The 18,375-nt window shown below is 52.3% G+C and overlaps 1 protein-coding gene across 5 annotated transcripts in view; it reads left to right on the forward strand.

Annotated features, from left to right (window-relative positions):
- Positions 1 to 11: 11 nt before the first annotated feature.
- Positions 12 to 18,375, forward strand: part of TMEM44 (transmembrane protein 44) — a 36,721-nt gene continuing 18,357 nt past the window's right edge. For 2 of the 5 annotated variants that reach the window (XR_005793346.1, XM_040484939.1), the window contains exons 1-8: positions 12 to 219; positions 3,491 to 3,617; positions 5,340 to 5,433; positions 6,486 to 6,652; positions 6,829 to 6,915; positions 11,512 to 11,682; positions 13,867 to 14,038; positions 15,852 to 15,956. Coding sequence is in view for 4 of the 5 variants with exons in the window: in XM_040484939.1 (XP_040340873.1) it covers positions 83 to 219; positions 3,491 to 3,617; positions 5,340 to 5,433; positions 6,486 to 6,652; positions 6,829 to 6,915; positions 11,512 to 11,682; positions 13,867 to 14,038; positions 15,852 to 15,956 (1,060 nt within the window). In the remaining variant the exon portion in view is untranslated. The remainder of the gene's footprint in view (positions 220 to 3,490; positions 3,618 to 5,339; positions 5,434 to 6,485; positions 6,653 to 6,828; positions 6,916 to 11,511; positions 11,683 to 13,866; positions 14,039 to 15,851; positions 15,957 to 18,375) is intronic. The other 3 variants (XM_040484936.1, XM_040484937.1, XM_040484940.1) reach the window with 3 other exon arrangements.

Genomic DNA, 18,375 nt, shown 5'->3' on the forward strand with positions numbered 1-18,375 from the left:
GGGGGAAGGGGGCGCGCGGAGGCTGCGCCCCGGCGGGGCCACGCGGGAGGCTGGGGCCCGGGCCGGGCGGAGCCAGCGAGCCATGGGGGAGGCGGCCAGCCCCGCGCCCGCGCTCTGGGACTGGGACTACCTGGACCGCTGCTTCGCCCGCCACCGCGTCTGCATCTCCTTCGGCCTGTGGATCTGCGCCTCCTCCTGCTGGATCGCCGCCCACGCGCTGTAATGGGGACCGGGACCGGGCGGCGCGGGGGAGGGGGCCGGGTCAGCGGCGGGGGGTGCGGGGCGACGCCTCCCGCCAACTCCCTCCTGGAAACCTGGAGGGAAGGGGGCATAAAGGGGGGAGGCAGGAGGCAGCGCGGTGCCAGGATCGAAACGACCCTTCCGCTGTGGACTGAAGTCGTATAGGACTTCTTTCCGGATTCCGTGCACAGGGAGGGGGAGGCTGGGCTGTGGGCCAGTAGGAAGAGGCCGGGTCGTGAGGTGCGTGGAGCCCTCGAAGGCAGCCGCGAGTCCTGGGTTCTATTGTCACCCTTTCCCCATCGACCGGAGGTGTGAGCTGGGCAAGCTGTAAAGCCTCAGAGCCTCATTTTCCTCACCTAAACGGGGTTAATAACTGATGGGACGGATGGCAGGATTAAATGAGTTAGTTTCCGTAAAGCTCTTAGTATGTGCTCATTAAACATCCTTATTATTGCTCCTGTCCTGCCACCAACCTTTGGCAGAGGGCAAGGACCTTGGACAAGGCTCTTGGCGTTTCTGGTCTCCCTTTACCCCAGGCCCTCTGATCTGGGGAGGGGGACTGGCTGTGATCTGACTCTGGCCAGTACCTGGAGCCATCTGGTCAGGTGGTCACCATAACCTGGGTTCTATGAAGTCTGGCTAAAGATGGCCTCCAGGTCTTCGTGCACCCTGTCCCAAGCTGGTGCAACCCAAGTATTCCCTGGCAGAGGAGAAAGGATCAGCACCCCGGGGGAGGTTGGCACCTGCTCATCTTAGGCACTCTTAAGATGATATTTGATATTGCTGCAGAGATCTGGCAACCCCCCTACCCAGTCATCGGAACGCAAATGAAAAGACACTTGGAACATTTAACGTGGGCCTAGTGTTGCATTTATTAGCTCATGTCTTCCCTACCACAACCCCACGAGGGAGAGACCGTTATTACTCCCATTTACCCCCCGAGGAAGCTGGAGGTTCTGACAGCTTTACTAATTTGCCCTAGCGAATGGAAAGAACCGGACCGCCAGACCCTTTTCGAAAGGGGCAGACTTGTGAGGATTAAACTGTCCAGATCAGAGGTGGACACCAACGAGCCACTCTCTGTGCGTTATCTCATTTGGTCCTCACAGCCGCCCTGAAGTCAGCAGTATTGGACATTTCCTGAGCTGGAAACTGAAGGTGGGAGGGGTTAGGTAACTCCGTTGAGAATGCCCAGCCAGTCAGTCTGATGAGAGCCGAATCTGCTTTTTCAGCCTGCCTCAGTCTGGACACACCCATCTGTTGTCAGGACTTTGCCATCCCCGAGCCTCCTCTTGTCCTTGGGGAATGTGTATCCTCCCAGCTGTGTGTGGCCTGGGGTAGGGTCAGCCCGGATCCCTGACCCGAGGGCTGGGGAAATGGCTAAAGAACAGCAGGGTACATGGGGCGCCTGGGTGGCGCAGTGGGTTAAGCGTCCGACTTCAGCCAGGTCACGATCTCGCGGTCCGTGACTTCGAGCCCCGCGTCGGGCTCTGGGCTGATGGCTCGGAGCCTGGAGCCTGTTTCCCATTCTGTGTCTCCCTCTCTCTCTGCCCCTCCCCTGTTCATGCTCTGTCTGTCTCTATCCTAAAAATAAAAATAAACGTTGAAAAAAAAAATTAAAAAAAAAAAAAAAAAAGAACAGCAGGGTACAGAGAAAGCCTCCACATGTGAAGCCAGAGGGTCGGCCACTAACTCAGCTGGTCACCATCGGCCTCACTTTTCTCCACTCTCTAATGGGAGGGTTGAAATAAACTATTTCTTTTCTTTTTCTTTTTTAAGCCTTTGTTTTTTTGAGAGACAGAGACAGAGCATGAGCAGGGGAAGGGGCAGAGAGAAAGGGAGTCACAGAATCTGAAGCAGGCTCCAGGCTCTGAGCGGTCAGCACAGAGCCCGGCGCGGGGCTCGAACTCATGAGCCGTGAGAGCATGACCTGAGCCGAAGTCGGACGCTCAACCGACGGAGCCACCCAGGCGCCCTGAAATAAACTATTTCTAATCTGAATCCAACTCAGAGAGTCTCTAGAGCCTTCACGCTTAGGCTTTGAATTGGTGCCAGGAGCCCAGGGCCTAGATGAAAGGTTGCTGTTCTCACTGTGAGCTCTGGGCTTCGTCTGGCAGATCAGGAAATGTTCTGGAACCCAGCAGCCTTCCATCCCCATCCCCTGCTCCCAAGGGCCGACCCTCAGAACCAGGCAAACAGTCTAACCGTGAGGAGTGAGTACCACCCTGTGGTTGATGGAAATAAAACAAGAAGTGCAGTTATCCCGGCCCAGATATGTAACATGGAAACATCTAGAACAAAGTGTTTCTGAGATCCGATCAGGTGTTTCTGAGAGACCTCTGACTCCTTCCATCCTGTTGTGCCTTTCTGTGCTTGTTCTAGGGGAGTGGGGTGGGGCAGGAAGAGGGGAATAAGGGAGAGAAACCAGCAGTGGGCGACTATAGGGAGAGGTCAGCCCAAAGTGCCATGGCATCTTCGAGGAGTTTTGCTCTCCGTGTATGTTAAGAACATGCTCGGGGCGCCTGGGTGGCTCAGTCGGTTGAGTGTCCGACTTCGGCTCAGGTCATGATCTCGTGGTCCATGAGTTCAAGCCCCGCGTCAGGCTCTGTGCTGACAACTCAGAGCCTGGAGCCTGTTTCAGATTCTGTGTCTCCCTCTCTCTGACCCTCCCCCGTTCATGCTGTGTCTCTCTCTGTCTCAAAAATAAATAAACGTTAAAAAAATTAAAAAAAAAAAAAAAAAAAAGAACATGCTCAACTTGACAAGGGCCAGCAAAAGCCCAGCCGCCCCACTGCACACATGAACTCCTTAGCAGGATTTCACTTGAATTGAAAAGAAACAAGTTGCCTTTTTAATTTAGGCAATTATCTGTACTCTGCAGTTAACCACAGTGATTGGGTTACTTTTATAACCCACAAGCTTCCTTTCAAAAAATAAAACCCCATAGTTAGTTTGTTAGCATTGAGTGGTGGGTCATGAACTTGAGTTGGCCAGATTTGTAGGAGGAAAGAAATGCCTCTTCGTTAGAGAGGCAGGTCTGGCTCCTGCCATGGGCTGGTTCTGGAGTCTTTGATCCTTTATTTTCCCATCTATAAACTAAGTTCAGAAATACCTGCTGAATATCTGGGGGAGAGAGTGCCTCACGAGGACACAAAATCACAGTTGCCCTCTGCAGACACCTGCATTGGGAACCCACTCATGGCTCCCGCGTTCCGTCCATACCCATCCACACCCCCGTCTGTCACCACAGGCTTCTCTATCTGAGGTGTACAAAGAAATCCGGACGGGACCAGTCAGCGCTGTGCGCGGCATGCTGCCTCCTGACCAGCCTGTGTGACACCATCGGAGCGATTCTGGCCAGACAGCTCACGATCCAGGTGCGTAGGGCCCACAGGGTGACAGTAGTTTCTGTCTAGTTCCCTCACCATTGAGGTACGGTCTCACCTCATGCCCGCGCCCCTGTTGGTCTGTCTGCCCCTGCCCAGTGCCCCTGCCCTGATAGCCACAGGGCTCACTGCTCACCTCCTTCAAGTCTTTGCTCAAAAGTCACCTTCTCGATGAGGCCTAACCAGAGCACTCGTGTAGACTTGTGCCCTCCCTCTACCGCAGGTGCTCCGGACTCCTTCATCCTGCTCCGTTTTTTCCCAAAGTGGACCACCCACCCCCCCCCCCCAATACACCATCTATTTTACTGAGTGTGTCTGTTGCTCATTGAACTACTAGTGTGCCAGTTCTCCGGGGGCAAAACTTTGTATTCACTACCGTATCCCCATCCCTTAAAACAGCAGCTGGCACATCGTAGATGCTCCATCAGTAGCGATTGTTGTGGTCATTGTTTTTAGAGCCTGGAGCCCAGCCTCAGTTCAAACAGGGGTGGCTGAGTGCTTTCCCAAGTGGTAATGCAGGCCTGGGGGCAAGTGAGAAACAGTTTCAAGCTCTTCTGAAGTCTAGGCCCTCAAACCTGTGTAGATGGGGCCTGTCCCAAAACACATATCCCAAAGGAATGTGCCCTGGAGAGGCACCTCATGGGGCTGGCACCCACCCAGGTAGACATGGAGGAAGGCGGCCTCATGGCCGGGATACACACCTGGGAGTTCTAGACCCTGCTTCAAACAGTATTGTCTCACAAACAAACCACCTTTCATTCTGGGTGCCCATTCTCATTGGCTGCTGGAACCCAATGATGCTCAGCCCGAGTCCAAGAATAGTAGCTGATGTTTATTAAATCCTTCGCTGCGGGGGCGCCTGGGTGGCTCAGTGGGTTGAGCGTCTGACTTCGGCTCAGGTCATGATCTCACAGTTCGTGAGTTCGAGCCCCACGTCGGGCTCTGTGCTGACAGCTCAGAACCTGGAGCCTGCTTCGGATTCTGTGTCTCCTCCCTAACCTGTGCTCTGTCTCTGTCTCTCTCAAAAATAAATAAATGTAAAGAGAAAAAAAAATCCTTCATTACGTGCTTGGCAATGAGGGCTTGTCACGCAATCACTCATTTAATCCTCGAATTATCTTAGGACGTAGGCTCTCTCCTTATCCCTGTTTTACACATGTGGACACTCAGACTTAGCGGCTGAACAACTTTGGGAAGGATCCAGTAAGCAACAGTGGCAAGATCCAGACTCCAGAGTTTGCTCTTCACCACTGTTACATTGGCATAGTAGCTGGTGCGTTTGTGGGTAGGAGCCTTGTGCTTTCCTGCTTGCCGGTGCTGGTCTAAGCACTTTCCCTGTAGTGCTTCATGTAATCTGCTTAGCACTGAGAGAGGCACCATGACTACCCCTGTTTTACAGACGATGAAACAGAGGCCCAGAGAAGTCCAGCGGTTGGGCCAGAGTCACACAGCAAAGAGTAACCGTGTACCGGAAAGAGCACGGCGTGGGAAATGGAGGGCGGGTTCTGCGGATGGGCCTCCACGTAAGGGATTGCTCGTTTCAGCACCCCGTTCTCCTTGTCAGGCAAATAGAGGTGATGACCAGCCTTTCCTGGGGTTGGCAGGCGGCTTCGGAGGAAGTACCTCATCAGGGGCAGAGGAGATCCAGGATGACAGGTGCTGTGATTGCTGGAGAATGTTTGGACGCCATGACTCTATTTCCTTTGCCCCCAGGTTTTCACGGGTGCCTACCTAGCAGCTGTTGACTTGGTGAACTTTGTGTTCATCCTCTTCCCGGTCTGCGGCTCCAAGTTGAAGTCTAATTTGGGTGAGTGTGTGGCCATCTGTTCCTGTCTTCATTCATCAGTGCGCCAAGCGCCTACTCCCTGTCAGGCTTCAGCTGGGCCCCTGCCAGGCACGGACACATGAATGAGCTCGGAGACCCCACCCAGGGCCGAGAGACGGGGCCCTAAACGGTCATTAATGCTGCTTGCGAGGAGGTGCGTGCACACTGTGGGCAGCCAGAGGGAAGGATGTGACGTTAGATCAGGGGCCACAGGGAAGGGTATTCCAGGTGAAAAGAACAGCATGAGCGAAGGCCAGGAGGATGGGTGTGCATGACTGGGGGGATGAACAGTGATATCTCAGTTTGTGAACCTGGGTTGGCCAAACACAGCCCCGTAACTTCCAGAAATGGATGCCAGGAATGGGCGCAGGCTACCTCAGGCAGAGTGGGGGCTGGAAGTTACTGAGGTAGGATGGGTCGCCCTGAGTATGCCGGACTGGGCGTTCTGAGAAGGGGCAGCCGTGTGCCCCCGCCGTGGTGCAAAAGGGGAGTGCTTGCATCAGTGGGGTAACGTAAGATCCCCAAGCTGCTCAGCGCTGCCCAGAGGAGACGTGTTCCTACTACAGTTCTCGGAGGACTGTCTGTCTCATATTTCAAGGAGACTTCCAAGACCGTGCTCCTTTTTGGCTCACAGCTCAGGCCCTGGCACAAACACCGTGATGCATTCTCCAAAGCTGTGCCGGTTCAGCTCTGTGCCAGGCTCTGTGGAGATTACAGAAACTGCTGGCCCTCGGGGGGTTCCAGTCTCGCAGAGGCAACTCTGTGTGCACAGACACGTGTGAAAAGAAAATGCTTTGAGGGCCGAGGAAGAAGAGCACCAGTCGTGCGAGTGGGTGGGTGGGTTGAGGTGGTGGGGAGGAAAGATTCCTCCAATGGGGTGCCAGAGCTATGGGGCCTTGAAGGGTGGAGAGGATCTGGCCTGTCGAGCAACGTGGGAACCCGCTCTGGCATCGGAGATGGGCGCACACCGGAGATGCAGCTCTCCGTTGAGTTCTAGACCCCAGGGGCCTGTGGGATTTTGGTATTTGTTGCAGGTCGGGGCTCCCGGGAGAGGAAGAGGAGGCAGCGGCTCAGGGCCAGTGTCTTTGCTCTGGCCCTGCCGCTGAGCCTGGGGCCAGGCTGGGCTCTCTGGGCCACCGTCCGGAAGGCGTCAGGCCCTGTCCGAGGGCCCCAGCGGAGGCTACTGGAGAGCCTGCTGCAGGTGAGGCCGAGCCTGCCCAGGAGGGCGTGGGGATATGCATTCCCTTCCCTCTTCACGGCCCCAACAAATGCCCTGGGCAGGGGCAGGGGCAGGGGCAGCCCTAGCCAGAAAATACTAAAAGCGGGAAAGGATGGGCTGTCTCCTCAGGGCGCTGAGTGTATCACCTGTTCCCTCAGGACAACACTGAAATCTTCGGCTACCTGCTGGGTGCCATCGCTGCCTTCGGCTCCTGGGCTTCCCGAATCCCCCCGCTCTCCAGAATCGTGAGGCTGGGTCGGGGCTGGGGCTGTGGGTCGCCATGGCAGGTCTTACCGAGTCCTGGGGTGGAGGGGTTGTGTCGTGTGTGTGCATGTGTGCACGTGGAGGGGGTGGGCCGCCCACCCAGGGGAGGTCCTGAGGTCTGCGAGAGCCTCTCACAGGGGAGCGCACTGAGTTCTCTCCAGAGCAAAGGAAAAGCAGGCTGTCAGGAAGAAGGCATTGGGGTTCGATAAACAAACATTCCACTAGGAAACGAGAAGGTTTTAGAGGAGAGAATCCTGCAGGTATTGGGATTCCATCTGGGAGCATTTTGCTGCAGATACTGTCCAGGCATCCAGGGTGAGGAAAGCCCTGTGTTGGCCAGTTCTGTAGGGGACTTGACATGTGACTGGAGATGTGACTGGAGATGTGACGGGAGATGCTGTGCTTACCCTTGGGAAGCTCCCAGTCTCATGGAAGACATGGAAATGCAAAGCAGAATATTTTAAATGTTTATTTATTCATTTTGAGAGAGAGAGAGGGAGAGAGAGAATTCCAGCAGGTTCCACACTGCCAGCACAGAGCCCTACTCAGGGCTTGATCTCAAGAACCATGAGATCATGACCTGAGCTGAGATCAGGAGTTGGATGCTCAACCGGCTGAGCCACCCAGTCACCCCAAAAGCAGGTTATTTTAATGCTCGAAGAAAGATAGAATCAGGTGTTAGGGGGTTCGCAAGAGGGAGAGAAGGCTCCTATGCTATTCCTATGAGTGAGGGTGAAAACTTCACACTGCCTGGTAGACGGGGCCAGAGACGCTTCCCGTTGGCTCCGAAGGGAAGGCGAGATTGGAGGAGGCAGAGGTGAGGGAGGGAAAGTGGAGAGCACGCGGGAAAAGCCACTGAGGCAGGAAGAGCAAGATATCGTGGGTGTGCAGAACTGCTCCGCTGTGCCGGGCTGGCCTCCCTGACAGGAATAATGGCCAGGCCTAACACCGGAAACGTGATGGGCCATCACTAGGTCTAAAGAAACCGCTTGCCCCAGAGCATCATTTAACAGCAGTTCCAGGATTTGGGTGTGGGGGGGCAGGTGCTTAGTTGCTCATTGGTAGGAAGCTGATGCCTGTGCTGTCATGGCCACAAACCTCACGGGTGATGGGGCCTCCCAGCAAAGGCGCTGCCTCCGGATCAAGGGAGGGGAGAGTGGGGAGCCCCTGGGACGGTGGGGCTCGAAGCTGCGTCACGTGAACACCTTCAGAGGGGCTGGTACAGTGCCTGGCTGTATTAGTTTCCTGGGGCTGCCATTAGAAAGTATCACAGACTTTGAATAGCAGAAACGTGTTGTCTCAAAGTACTAGAGGCCAGAAGTCCAGTATCAAGGTGTCCGCAGGGCCGTGCTCCCTCTGAAGGCGCTAGGGAAGGATCTCTTCCAGGCCTCTTTCTAAATTTCTGGAAGTTCCTTGGCTGATGGCCGCATAACTGCGCAACTCCAGTGTTCGCATGGCGTTCTTTCTCCCTGTGTGTGTCCTCACATGGCCTTCCCTCTGGTCGTGTCTGTGCCCAGGCTTCCCTTTCATAAGGACACGGTCATATTGGATGAGGGTGCAGTCTAATGACCTCATCTTTAACGTGATCATCTGCAGGGATCCTATTTCCAAAGAAGGCCACATTCACAGGCTCTGGAGGTTGGGACTTCAACATCTTTTGAGAGAGGGGAACTCGGTTCAACCCCTGACACCACCCACCTAACATAGCCCCAGGCCAGCCCCACCACTGACCTTCACTCCGCTACATTTTATTCACGGCCTTGGTCACAACCTGAAATTAGCTCCTTCAGTTATTTACCAAGTTGGTCCCAGGTAGGACATCAGCACCATGAGAGCAGTGGTCTTGTCTGTTTTATTTCCCCTGTATTCCAGGTGCTGGGAGCCTGCTCATGGTAGGTGCCAGCACACTCTCAAATGAGTTACCTAAGGGGTACCTGGATGGGTGGCTCAGTCGTTTGGACGACCAACTCTTGATTTTGGCTCAGGTCATGAGCTCATGGTTTGTGAGATGGATCCCTGAGTCGGAGTCTGGGCTGACGGCATAGAGCCTGCGTGGGATTCTCTCTCTCTCTCTCTCTCTCTCTCTCTCTCTCTCTCTCTCTCTCTCCCTCTCTGCCCCTCCTCCACTTGTGTGCGCATGCATGTGTGTTCCCTCTCTTTCAAAAGAAATAAATGAACATTTAAATGATAATAATGATGCTAGCGAGTGACATAATCTGGTCTGGAAAAAAAGAAGCTTATGGATGCAGGAACCAGAAGAGCCGTTTGGGGGCAGAAAGAGCAGCTTTGTTCTCTGTGGTCTTGGGAAATAGAAGCAAAACCAAGAGTGGAGAGAGGTTATGGGGGGGGTCCACATCCCACTTATGGGTTAGATGCTTTGCATGGCTTCTGGCATATTGAGAGCAATTAGTATTGTTATTCTTGCCTTAGGAGCTAGTGGACTCCCCATCACTAAAGGCATTCAAGCCTGATGGCCCCTTGGCAGGAAGATAGAGTTCGATTGTATTAAGGATAAAGTTGGGCAATCTCTGAGGCACTGCCAGCCGTGAGTATCTCTGGTTCCATAAAGAAGAACCCAGAGCTAGGGTCCCCTTATTAGGGAGAAACTCAGCAGGGTTTGGGGTGTTCTAGGCAGCCTAGCCAGCATGGCCTTGAACCCTAGATCCCCAGAAGCTGCTTCTAATTTACCCCTGCTGGGGGTGCTGAGTTGCAGAATGGCTGGGTGGCTTTGGTGGAAGAAGTTTCCATTCTTTCAGGAGTGCTTGAACAGAGCAAGGGGCATGACCCACCCGCTGACCAGTATGGGGTTGTGCTGGCAGCACTGGGACCCGTCGCTGCTGCAGGAGCTGACGTACGTCCTGCTTCGAGCACCCCGCAATCGTTTTGCCGGGTAGCCACCCTGAGTTCTGTGTGACCAGCCAGACGAAGCCCACATGTGCTGGACAAAGACCTGCCGTATCTCCAGTCGGCAAGCCAGTCCCAGTCTTCAGCAGCTGCTAAGCACCTACAGAGTGTCCAGCGTGTAGGCAGACAGAACCCAACAGGCCCCAGGACTGACCAGGAAGAGAGATGGAGTTTTGAAGTCAGTAAGCTCTGTGCGCGGGTTGGCACATGAATGACGGCAGAGAGCCCACGCAGAGCAGCAGCAAGTGCGAGTCAAGAGGCTGAAGGCAGTTCCCAGCCCTGACCCTGCAAGTCACTGGCCATCAGTGTCCTCTATAAATGGGGGTCAGTAGCCTGGGGAACCCCTGAGGGTTTCTCACCCCAACAGTGCTGTCTGGGACAGAGCCACTTCCTGGGCTGAGTCAGGTGGAAGGGGACAGGGCTGCTTCCCGGTGTCAGGTGGGAAGGGCCTCTGGGGCCGACAAGCCAGGGGCCACCCTCCCCAGCCTGGCTGCTGTCTCTGTTAACCAGTCTTCAGGGCAAGGCTAAAAACAAAATAACCAAAAACAGGAAACCCTGGGAACCAAACCTGAAGAAATGCAAAGGAAAGTGTAACACTCCCAAGGAATCTTTTTGAGAGTTAAAATAAAAATGGGGAAAATCAGCCAAACCTTGCTTTTTCCTCTGAAAGTTTTTCAATCTCTAGCCAATACCTGTATATCTCTAAATACAGTTATTTAATGAGTAAAATAAATTACATATAATTTATACTTCTATAGATTTAAATATACTATGTTATTATATACAATTGAAAATATACAGTATTTGTGTATATACATATAAATGTATACATAAGGTGACTTCATACCTGTAAAAGGTATTTAACATTTAAATATTGAATATGTTTCTTTTTTTTTTTTTTTAACCAATATTGCCATCACTCTTTCTCCAAAAATGTTCCCTTGGCTTCAAAACTTCCAGAATGTCACCTCTAATTGTCCTTACTTTTTCCGGCTGGCCAGGTTGAGGATTGGTGGTCCCAGGAAGAGAAGTCAATCCTTACCTGTTCATATTTCATCAAAAGTCCCTCCTGTTCTCTCAGGTGACACTCGTGAGCCACTACCCAGTGCCAGGGGTTAGGGGTGCCGAGATGGGCAGGACCCCAGCCCTGCTTTCAGGAGCCCTCTGTTGAGATGTGTCATGTGTAATGGAGCCTAGAATGGGAGTTATTCACCCCTGTTAGGGTGGAGGTGTATAGAAGGCTTCTTTTTTTTTTTTTTTTTAAGTTTATTTATTTATTTCGAGAGAGAGAGAGTGAGCACAAGTGGGGGAAGGGCAGAGCCCAACGTGGGGCTCGAACTCACCAACTTTGAGATCACAACCTGAGCCGAAACCAAGAGTTGGACACTTAGCCAACTATGCCACCTAAGTGTGGGGGGGCGGGGGGTGGGTTTGTTAGAGTTGAGCTTACGCCAGGTTTTGAGGCATGAATAGGAGTTCACCAGGTAAAGGAAGCAGCTTGAGCAAAAGCTGGAAACCTAATAGAAGCAGCACCTTTGGGGACTGGCCATGGGCAGAAGGCTTGCGCTCCAACCTGCCAAGGGCAGGACCAAAGGCCTAGATCTTAGAATCCTGCTCCGAGGGGGCTGGAGGACAGCAGTGTTCCTGCACAGCTCCCTCCTCTCTCTGTCCAGTGCCAGGGTAAGGCATTTCCCTCCATCCACCTGTGGACCCGGCTCCTGTCGGCCCTGGCGGGCCTCCTCTATGCCTCGGCCATTGTGGCCCATGACCGGCGGCCTGAGTACCTGCTTCGGGCCACACCCTGGTTCCTGACCTCCCTCGGCCGTGCTGCACTGGACCTCTCTGTATCCACGCTGGGCCTAGGGGGCTTGGCTGCTGGTGTCTCATCTCCCCCTATCCCTGCGGTGCCCTCCTTCCTTATGGCTAGATGGCACTCTCTCCCAGGGGGGCCAGGGAGGAGGTTTGAAGCCTGGGGCAGACAGATGCAATGGCAATCATTTGCAATTTTGTATTTTGTTCCCTTTATATATATACTATATGGAGCAATTATCTCTTGGCTGGAGCTCTGAGAAGCCGCAAGCGGGGGTGTGCAGGCCCCAGGAGCAGACCCAGGTTCCAGTCTCAGTGCTGCTCCTCACATGGGCCAGTCCCAACCCTCCTGTGAACCCGTTTTCCTCATCTTTGCCCTGTCTTTCTCACAAGGCTAGGAAGGGGCTTTGCAAGCTGACCTGCCACGCAGGGGTGATCATCCCGTTCTGTTGTCTTTGGCACTGGAACCTTGGGTTGGGGAAGCAGAGATCAAAGCTGACAAGGGCTGCCCTTTGTCAATGACTGTTTTCTGGTTCCCCAGGGGTTGTCGCCTGATGTGATGACACCCCAGTGACCTTGACGTGAGAACCTCAAGGGCAAGCTAAGCTCTGACATTGGGCAGATAGAGAGGTGGACAGCTGGTAATTTGTGTATGAAGCACCTGTGGATTTATCATAAATAGTTTAGAAATCGTTAGAAACTGTGATTTTCTCCTGTGCTGTACTAGTTTTCTGGGGCTGCCCTATTAAGTTACCAACGTTGGTGGCTTGTCACAACAGAAATGTGTTCTCACGCTTCCAGAGGCTACAAGGCCGAAGTCTAGGCAGGGGCACACTCTCCCGGAGGCCCTGGGAGAGAATCTTCCCTTGTTTGTTCCAGCGTCTGATGGCTCCTGGTGCTCCTGGGCTTGGGGCAGTGTAATTTCATTTTTTACCTCAGTCATCACATGTTCTTCTTCCCTTCACATAGCTCTGTGGGTCCACCCTAATCCACTGTGACCTCATCTTAATTATATCGGCAAACACCCCCCCTTTTTTTTAAATATTTTATTTTAAGGGGGAGATGCCTATTTTCTTTTAAATGTTTATTTTTGAGGCCACGTGAGAGCAAGTGGCAGAGAGATGGGGACAGAGGACCTGAAGCAGACTCTGCGCTGACGGCCTAAAGTGGGGCTTGAACTCATGAGCTGTGAGATCATGACCTGAGCTGAAGTCAGACGCTCAACTGACTGAGCCACCGGGGTGCCCTTTAAAAGATTTTATTTTTAAGTAATCTCTACACCCAGCGTGGGGCTCAAACTCACAATCCTGAGAGTTGCATGCTTTTCTGAGCCAGCCAGTTGCCCCAAGACCCTATTTTTTTTTTTAAGTTTATTTATTTATTTTGAGAGAGACAGAGACAGAATGAGTGGGGGAGGGGCAGAGAGAGGGAGAGAGAGAGGATCCCAAGCAGGCTCTGTGCTGCCAGAACTCACAAAACTGAGACCGTGACCTTAGCTGAAACCAAGAGTCGGACGCTTAACTGACTGAGCCACCCAGGCGCCCCTCCCCCGGACGCTATTTTTATTTTATTTATTTTTTTTTTTTAAAGGCTGGCACCGGACATTTTTTTTTTTAATTTTTTTTTCAACGTTTATTTATTTTTGGGACAGAGAGAGACAGAGCATGAACGGGGGAGGGGCAGAGAGAGAGGGAGGCACAGAATCGGAAACAGGCTCCAGGCTCCGAGCCAGCAGCCCAGAACCCGACGCGGGGCTCGAACTCACGGACCGCGAGATCGTGACCTGGCTGAAGTCGGACGCCTAACCGACTGCGCCACCCAGGCGCCCCCCGGACACTATTTTTAAATGAAGTCACTTTTGGAGTTTCCAGATGGATATGAATTTGGGCAGGGGAGGAACACTATTCAACCCACTCCATGTACTGTCCCTTCAAGAGACAAGCCAAGCCCTTCAAGGAAGGTGTTTTTCAAAATGCTTTTGATTAACAAGTATTTACTGAGTGCTTGTTGGGGGGCAAGGTGTTGCTGGCTGCTGAGTCCTCGTGGGGGAAATGTGGAGAAAGTCAGACCTGGCTCTGTTCTTAAATGAGCTCATGTCTGTTTTGGGGCCCACCCAGGCAGGATCATCTGGGGAGAGAGAGCCCTCGGGGTGCAGAGGCGAAGGTAGCCCTGGGTGGCTGAAATGCTGTGCTTTGTTGCACCTTAACTCTACCTCTCAGATCATTTTCCTTTCCTGGGTGATGAAGAGCAAGATGAGACGGGCCTTGGGGTTTGCCCCTGAGGCCAGAGAGAGCCCCGACACCCAGGCCCTTTTGACCTGCACAGACAAAGAGGAAGAAAGCCAGGAGGCAAGGTCTCGCCGGTTGGAAAACTGCTGGGCCCACATCCTGGGTCTGTGCGCAGGATGCTGGGCGTTTCTCGAGCTAGGACAGTTGGTCACTTTAAAAAACGACTACTATTTTTTATGAAAAAAAACCAAAAAACAAAAACCCAAAACGCTACTGTTTATGCCCAGTGCTAAGGATGCCCTGAATAAATAGGATCTTCCACTTTCCCAACTACAACATATTTTTAAATGGGTTTTTGAGATCATTTAATAAACTTTAATGTATTTTGAGCAATGTAGATGAGATAGTTAAATGTCCGCTTAAGCTAGTTAGTAACTTCCTCATATATATAAGTTCACATACTACATAAATTAATAGGTTAATTTAGAAATAATATGATTTTACCCTATTTCATAAAAACACGTATTCCTAGTTGCACATGCGTCTCTGACGTATACATCGTCACCATCACTAACACAGCCCTTTTTTTTTCAGTTGATCTTGCCAAAAAGCTGATCTTTAAAGGTGCTGTTTACAGTAACATCCCCCACATACATCGTACCAGAAAATGTGTTTGTCTCCTTACCGATTTTAACAGGTGACCTAAGTAGGCAGAACTTACTCTCTCAGTTTGTCTTTGTCAAAAGTCCTTGGTTCCAAAAAGCTGAGAAATTGCTTCATGATACAAGAGTGCTTGTAAGGACTTGAACATAAGGCAGCTCCCTCTTTTCTAAGATAATTTCTTGAGGAAAAAATCTCACCTGTTACCTAGGCTCCTCACTGTCCTTGTTTTTCTTCCAGAGAAGGTGAGTGAGTGAACTGGGTCCATCCCTTCGAATATTCTAGGTTTAACAATGTAATCTGACTGAGTTAACGAAACAGAAGATAGTGGTGGGCGCGGCCAAGGTAAAGGGGTTTATGTAAGAGCTTGGACCAAAGCTCCACATTCCCGTGGAGGCTCTAATGGGAGGTTATTTTCATTCTATTCTAGAAACTTGACGAAATTCTATCCCCAAAGGGAGCTAAAGTATTTAAAGAGAGAGAGCCCTGTGTGGCTTGGCATTCTGAAGGGATGACACAGAGCCTTTGCAATGGCTTCCACGGTTCTTTACGAGCTATGGTTTTCAACGTGAGGTCCCCACACCAGCATCGCCTGGGAACTTGCAGGAAATGCAATTCTAGGGCTCCATCAGCTCTACCCAATCTTAAACTGAGGGTGCTTTATTTATTTTTTTTAAATTTAATTTTATTTACTTTGAGAGAGAGAGAGAAAGAGCAAGGGAGGGGAGAGAGAGGGGGAAAGAGAGAATCCCAAGCAAGCTCAGCTCAGATCCTGACAAGGGGCTCAGTCCTAAGACTGAGATCATGACCTGAGCCGAAATCAGGAGTCGGACACTCAACCGACTGAGCCATCCAGGCGCCCCAGACTGAGGGTGTTTTAATAAGTGCACTGGGTGCTTCTGATGCACACTCATGTTTGAGAACCATTGCTTTACAAAAGCATTTAGCACCTACTGCAGTGATTCCCAAACTTGGCCCAAACTTTAGAATCATCTGCAGGGGAGTGAGGGGCTTTGAAACTCTCCAGGTCACGCCCATACCAATTAATCAGAGCGTCTGCTGGGAGAGCTAGACATAAGTTGTTTTGTTTTCTAAGATGCCCAGGTGACTCCACTGTGCAACAAAGTTTGGGAACCCCTGACTACTGTGACATCAAAGACGGAGATAAGATACAGCTTATAGGAAGCAGAAAGGGAGATGGGCCATGAAAAAACAGAAATAATATTTTAGAGAGGCTTTTGAAGGAACGGGATCTTGTTTTTAGAAAAAGTCTCCTGACTGAGAATTCTTTTTACCTCCCCGTCTCCACTTGAAAGAATTCAGACTGGGTGCCTCTCACCACATTACCACCCTGCAAATCACTGAGGACAATGGCAGCCATCAGTCGCTACATGGAGCTGACCATCGAGCCCGTGCAGCAGGTAAGCGGCCGGAGTCCAGAGGGGTGGGGAGTGGTCATGGAAGGCTTGCCGGAGGAGGTGACACTTTAGCTGCAGGATGGGCAGGATGAGACAAGAAAGCATGTAAAAGGAGGCAGGAGGTCTCCAAGGCCTCAGTGGGGGATAGATGAAAGGGTGGAGGGGAGGCAAGCGAGAGATCCTCGTACCGTGCCACCTGACTGTCATCCTGAGGGATAGGAGTCCAGGAGGCATCAGGACTAGAGACTCAGGGTCAGATGCGCCTGTTAGAGGTGTCTCTCCGGCAAGGTTGGGGGGCAGACCAGGGGAGAGGAGGTAGAAACAAGGCAGTCAGTGAGGGGCGCCGATAAGTCTAGGTGAGAGGTGGTGTGGCCTGAAGCAGGGGCAAGGCTGGGGCAGGTGGAGAGGCAGAGACCAAGTGGGGGGTTGGCGGGCAGAGTGCTGGGGGCGTGAGGGTGTAAGGTGAGAGAGGCTGAGAGCTCCCGATGACTCCCGGGGTTCCGGCCTGCACACAGGGCTTCCCAGGAGCAAGAACATTAGAGAAGTGAGGGAAAGAGCTGACAGGAAGTCCGCCCCGTCGTCCCACACCCACTGCGACTTCTCGTGGAGGTTTCCAGTGGCCTCAGGGTCACTAAATCCTGGGTCAGCTCTGTCTTTGTTGAGATTCAACACGCTCGGCCACCGGCTGCTTCTGGCTTATGGGGCGCTCGCGCTCCCAGCTCCCCATGCTTTCCTCCCCTCAGTGTTCAGTCTGGGCACCCGTCCCCACGTGGCATCTCACACTTGCGGTGTCCAAACAGAACGCGGGATTTCCGTGCCCTCTTCCTCCCCCGTCCTCTCATCCTAGGAAATGAATTCCTCTCTCCCCCTCAGTGCATGCCTACGCCCGTCCAGTCCGTGTGTGAGTCTCCTATTTACTTGGTGTAAAATAGATCCCACAGCCTCCTACCTCGTTTCCGTCTCCACTGTTAATCTTGTGCCCCCCCCCCCCCCCCACCTGCACCCTGCAGCCAGGAGGGGCGATTCCTTGTGTTCCTCCTTGGCTTGAAACCCTCTGGCTTCCCATTTCATACAGAAGAAACTCTAAAGTTACACAGACTTGCAAGGCCCCACGAGCGGAGCATTCCCTCTCTCTCTGACTGTGCCCTCGTGTCTTCTCTCTTTGTTCACTCCTCCTAGCTGCCTGGGATTTCCCTCCGTTCCTGTGCCTCCAGTGCTCTTCCTCCCCATTTTTTTTTTTTTATACGGCTGCCTCCTTCCTTTCCTTCAACCTAAATGTCACCTTCTCCAAAAGCCACCCCGGACTGCACACTCCAAAGTAGCCCACACCCCTCTGTGCTATTTCTCTATGTTAAATGTGCCTTACTTCTCGCTGTCTTTTACTTTTGTTTGTTGTCTGTCTCCTGCCGGGGTAGAAACTTTGCCTCTGTCTTGTTTGACGAGACCCTGGTGCCTCGGGCCACAGGCCATCAGTAAAGGATGTTTGGAGCGTGGCATGAAGTTCAGTGGTAGCAGCCGCCGCTCAGCTACCACTGAGGGTAGGTAGCTCATACGGGGCTCAGTAGGAGCTGGGACATACGGGTGCTCGGAGAGTTTGGGCCTGAGAGATAGGTTTCAGTCTTTGCTGTGGTTCCTTGGAAAGTGGGTGCAAGTAACGCTATGTGACATAAGTGTGTTCAGGGAGATTCAGCGCCTGCTTTCACAGGCCCACAGGTTTGAAAGCCCATTTCGGCCATTAAACCCCTCTTAGATGGGAAGTCCGGGGAAGGCACAGGGAACCCCGGCAGCATCTGGCCAGTGTTTTGCACTAGAAATGTTTAATCCTCAAACCTCAGAAACACGATAGTGCAAAACTTGCATTCACTCTAACGCAATACCTGAAGCTTGAGTGGATTCTTCCTGCAGAACAGACTCCATTAAAAAGAGTGTGTCCCTCTTTCTCATTCTCTTCCACTGAGGCCTCTGGCACGTTTTTTTTGAGCAAATACTCGCACTTGGCCTCTTCCTTCCGTGTCCACCAGAGGGCGAGTGGTGTCCCTGAGACAGCTCCCAGCAGGGAGTCTGCAGCCTGGCCGTCCAGGGCTAGGGGCACCCCTTCTACAGTAGCCTGTTTATTGAAGGTTATTTGCCAGTCTCTGAGAAAATAATAACAGGCAACACTTCTGTGATGCTTCTTGTGCTGGGCATAGTGCTTAGAGTACCGGTCTACGTGCTTTGTATACTCACGTAAACCTCACCGCCAACCCCTGAGGTATTAACCTCATTTTACAGATAAGGAAAATGAAGCACAGAGACATTAAGCAAGTTGCCCAAGGTCACACAGCTTGTCAGTGGCAGAACCAGGATTCAGAGTCTATGCCCTTGACCACTATGCAACACTGCCTCTTACTTGGCATAATGTCTGACACCAAGGAAGCACTTG

The sequence above is a fragment of the Herpailurus yagouaroundi genome, unplaced genomic scaffold (assembly GCF_014898765.1).
Source record: "Herpailurus yagouaroundi ecotype Mexico unplaced genomic scaffold, PumYag 162, whole genome shotgun sequence".
Classification (NCBI taxonomy): Eukaryota; Metazoa; Chordata; class Mammalia; order Carnivora; family Felidae; genus Herpailurus; species Herpailurus yagouaroundi.